Consider the following 14,364-nt stretch of genomic DNA (forward strand, 5'->3'; position numbering starts at 1 on the left):
ATGCTGTGAGAGCCGGGGGTGACCTGATATTCAGCTGGGAATGACTACAACAGTAAATAAACACAAGACATATATATACTCTATTAGCCACAACACAACCAGGCTTATATTTAATATGCCACAAATTAATCCCGCATAAAAACACCTAGGTGTTTGTTATGCTAGCTCCTAGCTACTAGCTCGAGCTAGTTATAGCTCGAGCGGGTAATATGGACGGGATCCCGTATATATAACCCGCCAATAGAATTCAAACACCTGCACAACACACACACTCACTCAGCCCAAACAACCGTTCACCTAACCCAAGGTTCATAAAGCTTATATATTTAATCAAAGTTACGTACATGACACGCACGTACGGGCAAGCAATCAAATGTTTGGAAGCGCGCGGGGGTGACCTGATATTCAGCTGGGAATGACTACAACAGTAAATAAACACAAGACATATACAGTATATACTCTATTAGCCACAACACAACCAGGCTTATATTTAATATGCCACAAATTAATCCTAATGCTAGCTCCTAGCTCCTAGCTACTAGCTCGAGCTAGTTATAGCAAGCGATCAAATGTTTGGAAGCGCAGCTGTGTACTCACGTTATCGCAACTGTGTATCCAAATCAAAGTCCTCCTGGTAAGAGTCTCTGTTGTCCGAGTTCTTCCATCTTGACTGCATCTTTCGGGAATGTAAACAAAGAAGCGCCGGCTGTGTACGTGTTGTTGCTGACTTCCCTCGCAAAATAGACACTTCGCACCGACAACTTTCTTCTTTGCTTGCTCAGCTTCTTTCTCCATAATGCGATGAACAAACTGCAACAGATTCACCAACACAGATGTCCAGAATACTGTGGAATAATGAGATGAAAACAGAGCTATTTCGTATTGACTTCAATGGTGTCCGAATACTTCCGTTTCAATGATTGACGTCACGCGCATACGTCAACCCTCAGAGGCGTTTCGAACCGGAAGTTTAGCGGGAAATTTAAAATGTCACTTTATAAGTTAACCCGGCCGTATTGGCATGTGTTGCAATGTTAAGATTTCATCATTGATATATAAACTATCAGACTGCGTGGTCGTTAGTAGTGGCTTTCAGTAGGCCTTTAAGGTTGTATTTTTTCTCAAAAATTGTCTTTCTGAAAGTTATAAGAAGCAAAGTAAAAAAAATGAATGAATTTATTTAAACAAGTGAAGACCATGTCTTTAAAATATTTTCTTGGATTTTCAAATTCTATTTGAGTTTTGTCTCTCTTAGAATTAAAAATGTCGGGCAAAGCGAGACCAGCTTGCTAGTAAATAAATACAATTTAAAAAATAGATGCAGCTCACTGGTAAGTGCTGCTATTTGAGCTATTTTTAGAACAGGCCGGCGGGCTACTCATCTGGTCCTTACGGGCTACCTGGTGCCCGCGGGCACCGCGTTGGTGACCCCTGGTATAGAGCATTACTTGCCATAGAAACAATACGACTACTAAACTCAAGAAGAGGCTCGTGCCATTCTCAAAACTCATTTCTAGTCTTGAACCGTTTTCTCCGTGGTCTTGAAATGTCTTCTCCTCCTCTAAGTGTGTTTGCATGCATTCATTACAGCCCACCTCTCACACGCGGAGCTCGTCTCCCCTCGTCGGGACTTGCTTTCCATGGCGACGTGACCACGGATCATCTTCTCTCTGCCGTGAGTGTCTTTGTTCTGGCTTTTTCCAAGCCTGCTAGCTAGCAGATCAATACTTTGTTTTCCATGGATTTCTACTAAAAACAGATTGTGTCTCTTAACTTTATTTTATTTTAGTGAGTAGCATTGATACAGTAGACGTTGCTAAACAAGAATCCAAAGAAATAACCATTTAAGAAATATTCTTTGATGAATACCATATAATAATGATTTAAAGCATTTTTTAACTAGTGTGAGGATTATTTCTGGTTAATTGTCAAAAATGGATGGTATGTAATTAACTGAAGAAAGGATAAGAAGTTGCCTCTCAATTAAATTCTACTTTGTCACAATCCTCCATGATTATGATTTATAATAATAATAAGCTTCTATAAATAGGTCATAATTTGAGTCGTTTGTCAGGAAAGTGTCACTTTGCCATCACTGAGTAGTCCCAGTGGTCTTCATTAAAAGCATCATGTCTCTCTTCACATCATTGGACCTGCAACTTCAATATTCTGTCATGTGTGACCTGCTGCATGACAATAGTAACGTGGCATGTCTCCATGACAATAGTAACGTGTCATGTCTCCATGACATGTAAAGCAAAGCTGTCCAAAGTGAGGCCCGGGGGGGCTTTTGTGTCCCACAGCTCATTTTTTATTGGCCCATGACACATATATATATATATATATATATATATATATATATATATATATATATATATATATATATATATATATATATATATATATATATATATATATATATATATAATGTGTGTGTGGGGGGAAAAAAATCACAAGACTATTTCATCTCTACAGGCCTGTTTCATGAGGGGTTTCCTCAATCCTCAGGAGATTGAGGATTGAGAAAACCCCTCATGAAACAGGCCTGTAGAGATGAAATAGTCTTGTGATTTTTTTCCCCACACATACATATTACGCTCTACCACGGTATCGAGCACTATTTTTTTGGATAATCTAATTAAGACATATATATATATATATATATATATATATATATATATATATATATATATATATATATATATATATATATATATATATATATATATATATATATATATATATATATATATATATATATATATATATATATATATACATATATATATATATATATATATATATTTATATATATGTATATGAATGTGTATATGTATGTATATATGTATGTGTGTATGTATGTATGTATGTTTGTATGTATGTATATATGTGTGTATATATATGTATAAGTGTATATACAGTATGTACATGTATGTATATAAATGAATGTATATATGTGTATATATATGTATATGTATGTATATATGTGTATGTATATGTATATATATATATGTATATGTATGTATACTGTATATGTATATGTATGTATATATGCATGTGTATATGTATGTATGTATGTATGTATGTATGTTTGTATGTACGTATATATGTGTGTGTGTATATGTATATGTATATAAGTGTATATATGTATATATGTTAATGTATATACGTGTATTTATGTATGTATATATGTATATGTATGTATATATGCATGTGTATATGTATGTATATATGTATGTATGTGTGTATGTTTGTATGTATGTATATATGTGTGTGTATATATGTATATGTATATAAGTGTATATATGTATATGTATGCATATATGTTAATGTATATACGTGTATTTATGTATGTATATATGTATATGTACGTACGTATATATGTGTATGTATATATGTGTATGTATATATGTATATGTATATGTATATGTGTATATGTATATAAGTGTATATATGTATGTGTATATGTATGTATGTTTGTATGTATGTATATATGTATATTTTTGTGTATATGTTAATGTATATACTTGTGTATATATGTATATGTATATGTATGTATATATGTATATGTATGTATATATGTGTATGTATATATGTGTGTATAAATGTATATGTATATATATATGTAAGTATATATGTAAATGTATGAATATATGTATCTCAATCAATCAATCAATCAATGATTATTTATATAGCCCTAAATCACAAGTGTCTCAAAGGGCTGTGTGTGTTTGTATATATATATATATATATATATATATATATATATATATATATATATATATATATATATATATATATATATATATATATATATATATATATATAATTTTTTTTTTTGGGGGGGGGGGGAGGGGGGCGGGTTTACCATATGTTGATCGACCTACATTGTATTGGTTTTAGTATATTTAGTTTGGTTTTAGTACAGTACAAAACGTGCCAAAAAAAAGCCTGTACAGCCTTGATATAGAGAATAAATTCCAAACATCATGAGAATGAAGTCGCTGAGTGCGAGAGAAAATGTATATATTTTCACGTTAAAGCCATTAAGTATAGAATATTTTTGGGAAATGTAGTTTTTAGTTATACCAAGTAAATAATATGACCCAATTCTTCTTTAAAGTCGTCCTTTATTTTCTTAACATTTTTATTCCTTAGTATTATGACGTTATTCTCAGAATAGTCCCCCCCCCCCATAATTACAACTTTATACTCAGAACCTCAACATAATTCTCCTTGTATTCAAAATTTTACAATTTTCATTTAATTTTATAATCTTTTTTTTATGATTTTAAGACTGTTTAGTAAAAATTGCTACTTTTTTCCATTTGTATTTTGTCTTCCTCCCTTGACCCAAAATGCTCCTCAGTCGAGCTGCCATGATTCATCGATTAGAAAATAGCTTACTCTGTTGCTTCGATTAATCGTTTAATAAGTGCAACCGAGTTATTGATGCACTTTTTATGGATGCACTTGCAATGTTGATGATGTGCATTTATGACAAAAAAAGTAAAAAATGTACTTATATATTTTATTTATGTATTTATTTGACGGTGACAGTACAATGAAACATTGCTACCCATAATACATAAGACTTCTAGCCACAGGCTAATTTGCAACCCTCGTCCCTGGTTAGGCTTTTAAAGAAAAAATTAGAAAAGTGAAAAACACATACAAAAAGATTAAGAAGAAAGAAAGAAAATAAAAATACATCAATAATAATTGACCCCATTTGTCCATACTACACCCAGTTCTAGTGCTCACACGTCTCATTTTCCTTAAGCCAAATCCTTGTACCCCAGTGGTCCCCAACCTTTTTGTAGCTGGGGACCGGTCAACGCTTGAAAATTTGGGAGGGGAGGAAGAGGGGGGTGGATTTTTTTTTTTTTTCTTCATAAAGAAATACAATCATGTGTGCTTACGGACTGTATCCCTGCAGACTGTATTGATCTATATTGATATATAATGTATATATTGTGTTTTTTATGTTGATTTAATTAAATTTAAAAAAAAAAAATAAAAATATTTTTTTATTTTTTTTAAATTTCTTGCGCGGCCCGATACCGGTCCGCGGACCGATTGGTACCGGGCCGTGCAAGAAATTTAAAAAAAAAAAAAAAAAATTTTTTTCAAAAAAAAAAAAAAAAAAAAAAATTAAATCAACATAAAAAGAAATTAAATTTTTTTTTTAATTAAATCAACATAAAAAGAAATTTAAAAAAAATTAAAAAAAAAAAAAATCTTTTTTTTGTTGTTTTTTTAAAAATTTCTTGCGCGGCCTGGAAATTTAATTTTTTTAAAAAATTAAATCAACATAAAAAAAAAAAATAAAAAAATAAAAAATAAAAAAAGTTTTTTTTTTGTTGTTTTTTTAAAAATTTCTTGCGCGAGCCCGGAAATTTAATTTTTTTTTTTAATTAAATCAACATAAAAAGAAATTTAAAAAAAAAAAAAAAAAAAAAAAAAAAAGTTTTTTTGTTGTTGTTTTTTTTAAAAATTTCTTGCGCGGCCCGGTACCAATCGGTCCGCGGACCGGTATCGGGCCGCGCAAGAAATTAAAAAAAAAAAAAAAAAAAAAAAGTTTATTATTATTATTTTTTTATTAAATCAACATAAAAAAACACAATATATACATTATATATCAATATAGATCAATACAGTCTGCAGGGATACAGTCCGTAAGCACACATGATTGTATTTCTTTATGAAGAGCCCGGTGGTTGGGGACCACTGTTGTACCCTGTATTTTTACTACTTTTATACGCTACAAAAGCACTAAATGTCACGATCCATCCGCCTGTTTGGATGCTGTATTGTTTTGCTGCTCTTGGTATTACTTCCTGTCAGGCGCTCTACTTTTGTTTTTCACTCACTCTGGCCGGAGCGCCACAATTAGGGTTTATTTGCCCGCACCAGGTGCCGGGTGGTGCTGAATCAATATTTACCACGCGTTTGTTCCTGCTATGTGCTTGGTCCTCTGCATGCCGCGGTGTTTAGTTGTCATTCCTGCATTACCTGTGCTCGTCGAGCCTGCTGTTCCTACTAAAAGGGCCGTGTCACCCGCACGTCGCTTGCTGCCTTCTTCTGCATCCTGGGATCAGGCCTCCGACCAAAACGGCATTTATGTGAGCATGTAACAATAACGTGTGTTTTGGATGGATTACTCGTGTCAGGTTCAAACACTGATGACATCTATTAAACAAGACAAGAAGCAAGGAATTGAACAGAGACAGAATTACATTTGGCTCAATAGAGGACAGACGTCTGGACTGTGCTCTTTGTGCAGTCTCACCACGCTCTGACGAAAGATTGTACGCCTTCTCTTTTATTTGGACTTTCCCTGATTACATGGCAACAGTTGTTTCTAAAGGGCCGGGGGTCGTAAACAGCCATCGCCTTTGATTAAAACAGTTCAAAGAAAAGGTCGTAAACAGTTGAAAGAAAAGGTCGCCTTGAGGGGAGTCAGGCCCTGCTTCCTCTCCGCTTTGTAGTTCTCGGATCAAGACAATATATTTCCGTTGATTACAATACACCAAAGAAACAGAACACCTTCATGTTGCTTCCCATCCTACACAGTGGAGTTTTACAAGCCTACTTCTTGGTAGTATCAAAGACAGCTTTTGTCTTCTCGCCGGGAACTCATGGCAACACACAACATTTTGTGATAACTTAGAATTGTTCTGACAATTCCGATTATGGGAATAATCGATAGCTGCAGCTCTACTCGTTAGCATAGCAACACGTATGACAAGTGAATGTCATGAAAAAAAGAACAAAAACATACTAAACATCAGTTTTGCTATTTTTTGAGGTTGCCTGTTCGCAACCTTCCTCTGGATACCAGCCGGGGCACGAACAGTCTTTTCCTTCGGATTTAAAACTCCTTACGTCAATCCACAGAGACTTTTGGATGAACTTAAAGACATTCCAAAGTTTTGTTTCCATGATTTTCGTCTGAAAATTCCTTCGAAAAAACTCTTCTTTGTACCCGACTTGCATCCGCCCCGATACATTCTTGGTAGTAGCGTCTTGTCCAAGATCATTTCTTGATGCTGTCTGCTATTTAACATCAGCATAGCCTTGAAAGACCTAATATTTGTAATATGTGCCAATATTACAGCGGACATCACTTAAAACAAGTTGTAAGGATCCGCAGATGCCTAGTGTGACGTCATAGGTCAACCGGAAAAGGAATTAATTTAACCTTGCTAAAAGGAAATAGCGCTCCCCAGTTTATCGGAGACCCACGGCGTGGTCGCATTAAAGAGAGTGCATGGACACTTGGACTTTACACATGCGGTAAATTATACCGTGTGCATTTTTCTTATATGATTGTGAACTAGCATGTATTTGTATTTGGTCACAGAATCCTTTAGAGGATTATTCTGTGCAGATGTCCATCCAGATAGTGGTGGCTTTTGCCCCCAGGACAATTGGGATCCTAAAGGACTGCAAGCCTGGATTTTAGAAGTGATTATAAACACATTAGCGACATCTGGTAGGAGCCCCCACGGGTAGGAGTAGAGTATAGGGGTCAAACTGAGCAGAGGAAAGAGGTCAGGAAATAGGTTGACTGGCCAAACAACAATTCGGGCTTTGTCCAGACTGGCCGGCTCCAAGGCGAGAGTTACGAAGAGTGGGGGGTCTTCGTGTAAGGGGTATTTTAGGGACAGTGGTTCGAAAGGACATCAGGAGAGTACTCAGGCCCATGCTCTTTCTCCTGGAAGCTGCAGTTCCAGTCTGAGGCTCGCTGAAACAAATAAAGCTTTTTGTTCGACGATTCCTGGTTGGCGTCTTCTTGGCTCATCACACAGTCGCTCTGTCCTGACACCATCAAGAAACATGCAACAGACGTAGGTGTGAAAATACAAAAAAATTAAATATTTGAGAAATCAGACTAGCTTAGTGCATGGAAACATAGTGACTGACTTAACTGTGACTCATTATGCGTGTGGAGACAAAATTGAAATAGCACTATATTAAATATAATTCATAAAATTTCACGTTAGTAACATGAGGCAGAAAATTGCTGCTTCTGACTTTTTGTCCTTTTGTTAAACTTGCATTACAACTTTTTTTTTTAGCCAACTTTGCAGCCGAATGCCTCAAATTCATATAACATGGTACGTGACACATGCTAACTGTAAATATGCCACTTTTTCAGCTGTACCCGAAAGGGACAAGCGGTAGTAAAATGGATGGATGGATGGATGGATGCCTCAGAGCCGTATCATTTGGTTTCTGGTGCGCCAAGTTCACCCCCTTTCCAGTAACAACCACCCGATCCTCCGGAAGGTTGGTGGTGGGTCAGGGCATTGGGAAGGACGTGACTGAACTGTGTCATGCGCGCCCGCCAACTTGCGTGAACCCAGAGTTACACGGCGGTACGATGACCCGTTCATGGCTGCTTGCAGCTTTAATATTTACATTATGGAGAAATTTGCTTCATTATCCAAAATTTTTGATTTACGAACTCTGTTCAAGAACTACTTAAGTTCAGAAATTGGGGCTCCTCTGTATTATCCAACAAAAAATGATTAAAAAGTTAAAAGTTAAAGTACCACTGATAGTCACACACACTAGGTGTGGCGGAATTATTCTCTGCATTTGACCCATCCTCTTGTTCCACCCCCTGGGAGGTGAGGGGAGCAGTGAGCAGCAGCGGTGGCTGCGCTCGGGAATCATTTTGATGATTTAACCCCGAATTCCGGGCAGTACGGTGGAAGAGGGGTTAGTGCGTCTGCCTCACAATACGATGGTCCTGAGACGTCGTGAGTTCAATCCCGGCCTCGGGATCTTTCTGTGTGGAGTTTGCATGTCCTCCCCGTGACTGCGTGGGTTCCCTCCGGGTACTCCGGCTTCGTCCCACCTCCAAAGACATGCACCTGGGGATAGGTTGATTGGCAACACTAAATTGGCCCTAGTGTGTGAGTGTGAATGTTGTCTGTCTATCTGTGTTGGCCCTGCGATGAGGTGGCGACTTGCCCAGGGTGTACCCCGCCTTCCGCCCGATTGTAGCTGAGATAGGCTCCAGCGCCCCCGCGACCCCAAAGGGAATAAGCGGTAGAAAATGGATGGATGAACCCCGAATTCCAACCCTTGATGCTGTGTGCCAAGCAGGGAGGTAATGGGTCCTATTTTTATAGTCTTTGGTATGACTCGGCCGGGGTGTGAACTCACGACCTACCGATCTCAGGGCGGACACTCTAACCACAAGGCAGTCTCATCCAATCAATGGTGTCTTTATTTTGGCAGGTTTGAGACCAGAATGGACAACACCAGCTTTCAAGACGACGCCAACGCCACCCTTGAGATGGATCCTCAGTCCTGTGTCATGTTGAGGAACGAGGCGTTCCGCATTGTCCTCTATGGTTTCTTCTCCGTCGCCATCGTGTGCACGGTGGTGGGCAACTTCCTGGTAGTCCTATCAGTCGCCTACTTCAAGCAGCTGCAATCGCCCACTAACTCCTTCGTCATGTCCCTGGCGGTGGCCGACTGCCTGGTGGGCCTGCTGGTGATGCCGTACAGTATGATCCGGACCGTGGAAGGTTGCTGGTACTTCGGAGTCCTCTTTTGTCGGCTTCACTCCAGTCTCGATGTCATGCTCTGCACCGCCTCCATCTTCCATCTGAGTTGCATCGCGTATGATCGCTACTACGCCGTTTGCAACCCGCTGGTTTACTCGTTGATAATGTCCCAGAATCGAGTGGCTTTCCTCATCGTCATATGTTGGGCTGTTCCCATGCTCATCTCCTTTGGACCCATCATGCTCGGCCTCCACGCTGTCGGCGTGGACCTGGTTCTCCCTCAAGATGTATGCGTCTTAATAGTCAATCGCGTCTACGCTATAATGGCGTCCTTGATCGCCTTCTACTTGCCCATGGCTATCATGTTGGTAGCCTACTGGAAGATATTCAAAGCGGCCAAACGGCAGGCGAAGCAGATCAGCGCCATGGAAAGCCAGATGGCCGCCGGTGTTGGCAAGGACTCTACCAAGAAGAAGAAGCATCGCAACACGATGAAGAGGGAGCGAAAGGCAGCTAAGACTTTGGGGATCATCATGGGAGTCTTCCTCCTCTTCTGGATGCCCTTTTTTACCGTCAACATCGTGGACCCCTTTATTGAGTACAGCACAGAGGTGCTCATCTGGGATATATTTCTATGGCTGGGATACATTAATTCGTCTCTAAATCCCTTCCTGTACGGTTTCTTCAATCGCTCCTTCCGGAAGGCATTCCTTATGTTTATGGGCTTTCGGGTATGCCGACCTGGAATCTCCCCCGGAATGGAACTATCACACACCAGGAAGGAAGCAAATGATGCACAATAAAATAATGTTGGGGTTTTGGGGTTTGTATGGGTTGCATTTTTAGCATTTAAGTCGAACTTGGTACCTCGGCTATTGGTTCTGTGATGTCAACATCCATCCATCCATCCATCCATCTTCTTCCGCTTATCCGAGGTCGGGTCGCGGGGGCAGCAGCCTAAGCAGGGAAGCCCAGAATTCCCTCTCCCCAGCCACTTCGTCCAGCTCCTCCCGGGGGATCCCGAGGCGTTCCCAGGCCAGCCCGGAGACATAGTCTTCCCAACGTGTCCTGGGTCTTCCCCGTGGCCTCCTACCGGTCGGACGTGCCCCAAACACCTCCCTAGGGAGGCGTTCGGGTGGCATCCTGACTGAATGCCCGAACCACTTCATCTGGCTCCTCTCGATGTGGAGGAGCAGCGGCTTTACTTTGAGCTCCCCCCGGATGGCAGAGCTTCTCACCCTATCTCTAAGGGAGAGCCCCGCCAACCGGAGGAGGAAACTCATTTGGGCCGCTTGTACCCGTGATCTTGTCCTTTTGGTCATAACCCAAAGCTCATGACCATAGGTGAGGATGGGAACGTATATCGACCGGTAAATTGAGAGCTTTGCCTTCCGGCTCAGCTCCTTCTTCACCACAACGGATCGATACAGCGTCCGCATTAGTGAAGACGCCGCACCGATCCGCCTGTCGATCTCACGATCCACTCTTCCCTCACTCGTGAACAAGACTCCGAGGTACTTGAACTCCTCCACTTGGGGCAGGGTCTCCTCCGCAACCCGGAGATGGCACTCCACCCTTTTACGGGCGAGAACCATGGACTCGGACTTGGAGGTGCTGATTTTCATCCCAGTCGCTTCACACTCAGCTGCGAACCGATCCAGTGAGAGCTGAAGATCCTGGCCAGATGAAGCCATCAGGACCACATCATCTGCAAAAAGCAGAGACCTAATCCTGCAGCCACCAAACCAGATCCCCTCAACGCCCTGACTGCGCCTACAAATTCTGTCCATAAAAGTTATGAACAGAATCGGTGACAAAGGGCAGCCTTGGCGGAGTCCAAACCTCACTGGAAACGGGTCCGACTTACTGCCGGCAATGCGGACCAAACTCTGACACTGATCATACAGGGAGCGGACCGCCACAATCAGACAGTCCGATACCCCATACTCTCTGAGCACTCCCCACAGGACTTCCCGAGGGACCCGGTCGAATGCCTTCTCCAAGTCCACAAAGCACATGTAGACTGGTCGGGCAAACTCCCTTGCACCCTCAAGGACCCTGCCGAGAGTATAGAGCTGGTCCACAGTTCCACGACCAGGACGAAAACCACACTGTTCTTCCTGAATCCGAGGTTCGACTATCCGGCGTAGCCTCCTCTCCAGTACATCTGAATAGACCTTACCGGGAAGGCTGTCAACATTGTTGATGTCAACATTGAAGTTGAAAATTCAATTACTCCGTGCCGTATCAAACAGTTGTGGTAAAGAAGGAGCTGAGTCGGAAGGCAAAGCTCTGAATGTACCGGTCAATCTACATTCCCGTCCTCACCTATGGTCATGAGCTTTGGGTTATGACCGAAAGGACAAGATCACGGGTACAAGCGGCCGAAATGAGTTTCCTCCCCCGGGTGGCGGGGCTCTCAATGAGCGATAGGGTGAGCCGCTGCTCCTCAACATTGAGAGGAACCAGGTGAGGTGGGTCGGGACTCCCTGGGAAGGTGTTTAGAGCATGTCTTACCGGTAGAAGGCCAAGTGGAAGACCCTCGACACATTGGGGAGTCTATGTCTCCCAGCTGGCCTGGGAGACATAGAGGTTCTATTAAAGCCTGCGAAACAGGCTTGTAGGGATGAAATAGCCTCTGTGGTTTTTCCTGACCTAACGTATATATATATATATATATATATATATATATATATATATATATATATATATATATATATATATATATATATATATATATATATATATATATATATATATATATATATATATATATATATATATAATATAGATATAGATATATATATATATATATATATATATATATATATATATATATATATATATATATATACATATATATATATATATATATATATATATATATATATATATATAGATATATACATATATATATATATATATATATATATATATATATATATATATATATATATATATATATATATATATACACATATATATATATATATATATATATATGTATATATATATATATATATATATATATATATATATATATATATATATATATATATATACACACTACCGTTCAAAAGTTTGGGGTCACATTGAAATGTCCTTATTTTTGAAGGAAAAGCACTGTACTTTTCAATGAAGATAACTTTAAACTAGTCTTAACTTGAAAGAAATACACTGTATACATTGCTAATGTGGTAAATGACTATTCTAGCTGCAAATGTCTGGTTTTTGGTGCATACTTATTTTAGTTAATATACATATATATTTATATATATATTATATATATATATATATATATATATATATATATATATATATATATATATATATATATATATATATATATATATATATATATATATATATATATATATATATATATATATATATATATATATTTATAAATATATATATAAATATATATGTATATTAACTAAATATAAATACTTATTTTAGTTAATATACATATATATTTATATATATATTTATAAATATATATATATATATATATATATATATATATATATATATATATATATATTTATAAATATATATATAAATATATATGTATATTAACTAAAATAAGTATGTACTGTAATATATGTACAGTATATGTATGTGTATGTACAGTATGTATGTATGTATATGTATGTATATGCATATATATGCATATATATATATGTATTTATATATGTATGTGTATATATGTGTATATATATGTATATGTACGTAATATATTGATTTATTTATTTTTTTTAAATTTATTTACTTTATTTTGATTCACTTTAATTTTTTTTCTTGATGTATAAATTAATTGAAGTGTACACACGTACAATTGTGTAATTTTTTTTATCATGTCCTAATTTAATTCCAGTTGTACTCACCATTTTTATACTCATAAGTACATTTTATTCCTACGTATTATTTTTGTATTTTTTCCTGGTTATTGCTGTTGTATGCAATTGTTTTGTTTAAGTGAAGGAAATGTGTAAATAGTGATGTCATTGTCAAAGCATGGAGATATGTCACCACCTATGGAATGTTTACAATAAAAACCACAACAAAATTATAGCCAAATATTTCAGAAGCAAGTGATTCCCACTCACAGAGTAATATTTGCGTATGTTTAAAGTATTCTGATCCACAGTTTAGCTTATAACTGCTGCCATCGATTGTTTCCTTGATAACAGGAACTAAAACAACCATGATAAAGAGCCAGTTTTCTCTTTCAAAAGGTCACTAAAGGACACCGAACTAGTCATCTTACCCTTGATTTTAATCATATTCAATAAGTATACATAACCTACTTACATTTGACAACCAAAACCACAATTATTATTACTTATCATCAACTTTGGGCCAAGGTCAGACTGAGTGGAAAAGTAAATACTAGAAAAAATACTGCTTAAGGAGGGATTTAATAACTGACAAAAAGTAAATTTAGATCAAATTATGTTGTAACTAAATGATTCATTGATATGTTTCTTAAGTAAACTGTCAATAAAATGAAAGTGCACACAAAAATACAGTGTGGAAGTTGCCAAGCGTGCAGTTTTAACAAAGTTTTAATGTGCATAGATTTTTGTCAGAGTCTTTCTCCAGCAGAACGTGACTTCTCAGTCACGTCCGTATCCTCTCTCTCCACCTGCTCTCTACTGCTAAAGACAACAGATGACTAGATTAACACGTACCACCTGGGAAATCTAATCACCTCTCAGCTGTGTCTCGCCGTCAGCACATGCCCCGCCCGCATCCGATGGTGCTCGTCCTCAACACCACAGACAGAGGCGGTGACCTTTGCTCCTGCGGGCGCGCTGGCCACACCTCCCTCCAC

General features: G+C 38.1%; 1 protein-coding gene across 1 annotated transcript; it reads left to right on the forward strand.

The window, feature by feature from the left end:
* Nucleotides 1-1,643: 1,643 nt before the first annotated feature.
* LOC133633463 (5-hydroxytryptamine receptor 4) lies at nucleotides 1,644-10,415 on the forward strand. Its single transcript, XM_062025995.1, has 2 exons — nucleotides 1,644-1,675; nucleotides 9,256-10,415. Exon 2 carries the CDS (start codon nucleotides 9,269-9,271, stop codon nucleotides 10,328-10,330), a length of 1,062 nt encoding a protein of 353 aa, XP_061881979.1. The 5' UTR covers nucleotides 1,644-1,675; nucleotides 9,256-9,268; the 3' UTR covers nucleotides 10,331-10,415.
* Nucleotides 10,416-14,364: the final 3,949 nt, after the last annotated feature.

The sequence above is a fragment of the Entelurus aequoreus genome, linkage group LG18 (genome assembly GCF_033978785.1).
Source record: "Entelurus aequoreus isolate RoL-2023_Sb linkage group LG18, RoL_Eaeq_v1.1, whole genome shotgun sequence".
Taxonomy (NCBI): Eukaryota; Metazoa; Chordata; class Actinopteri; order Syngnathiformes; family Syngnathidae; genus Entelurus; species Entelurus aequoreus.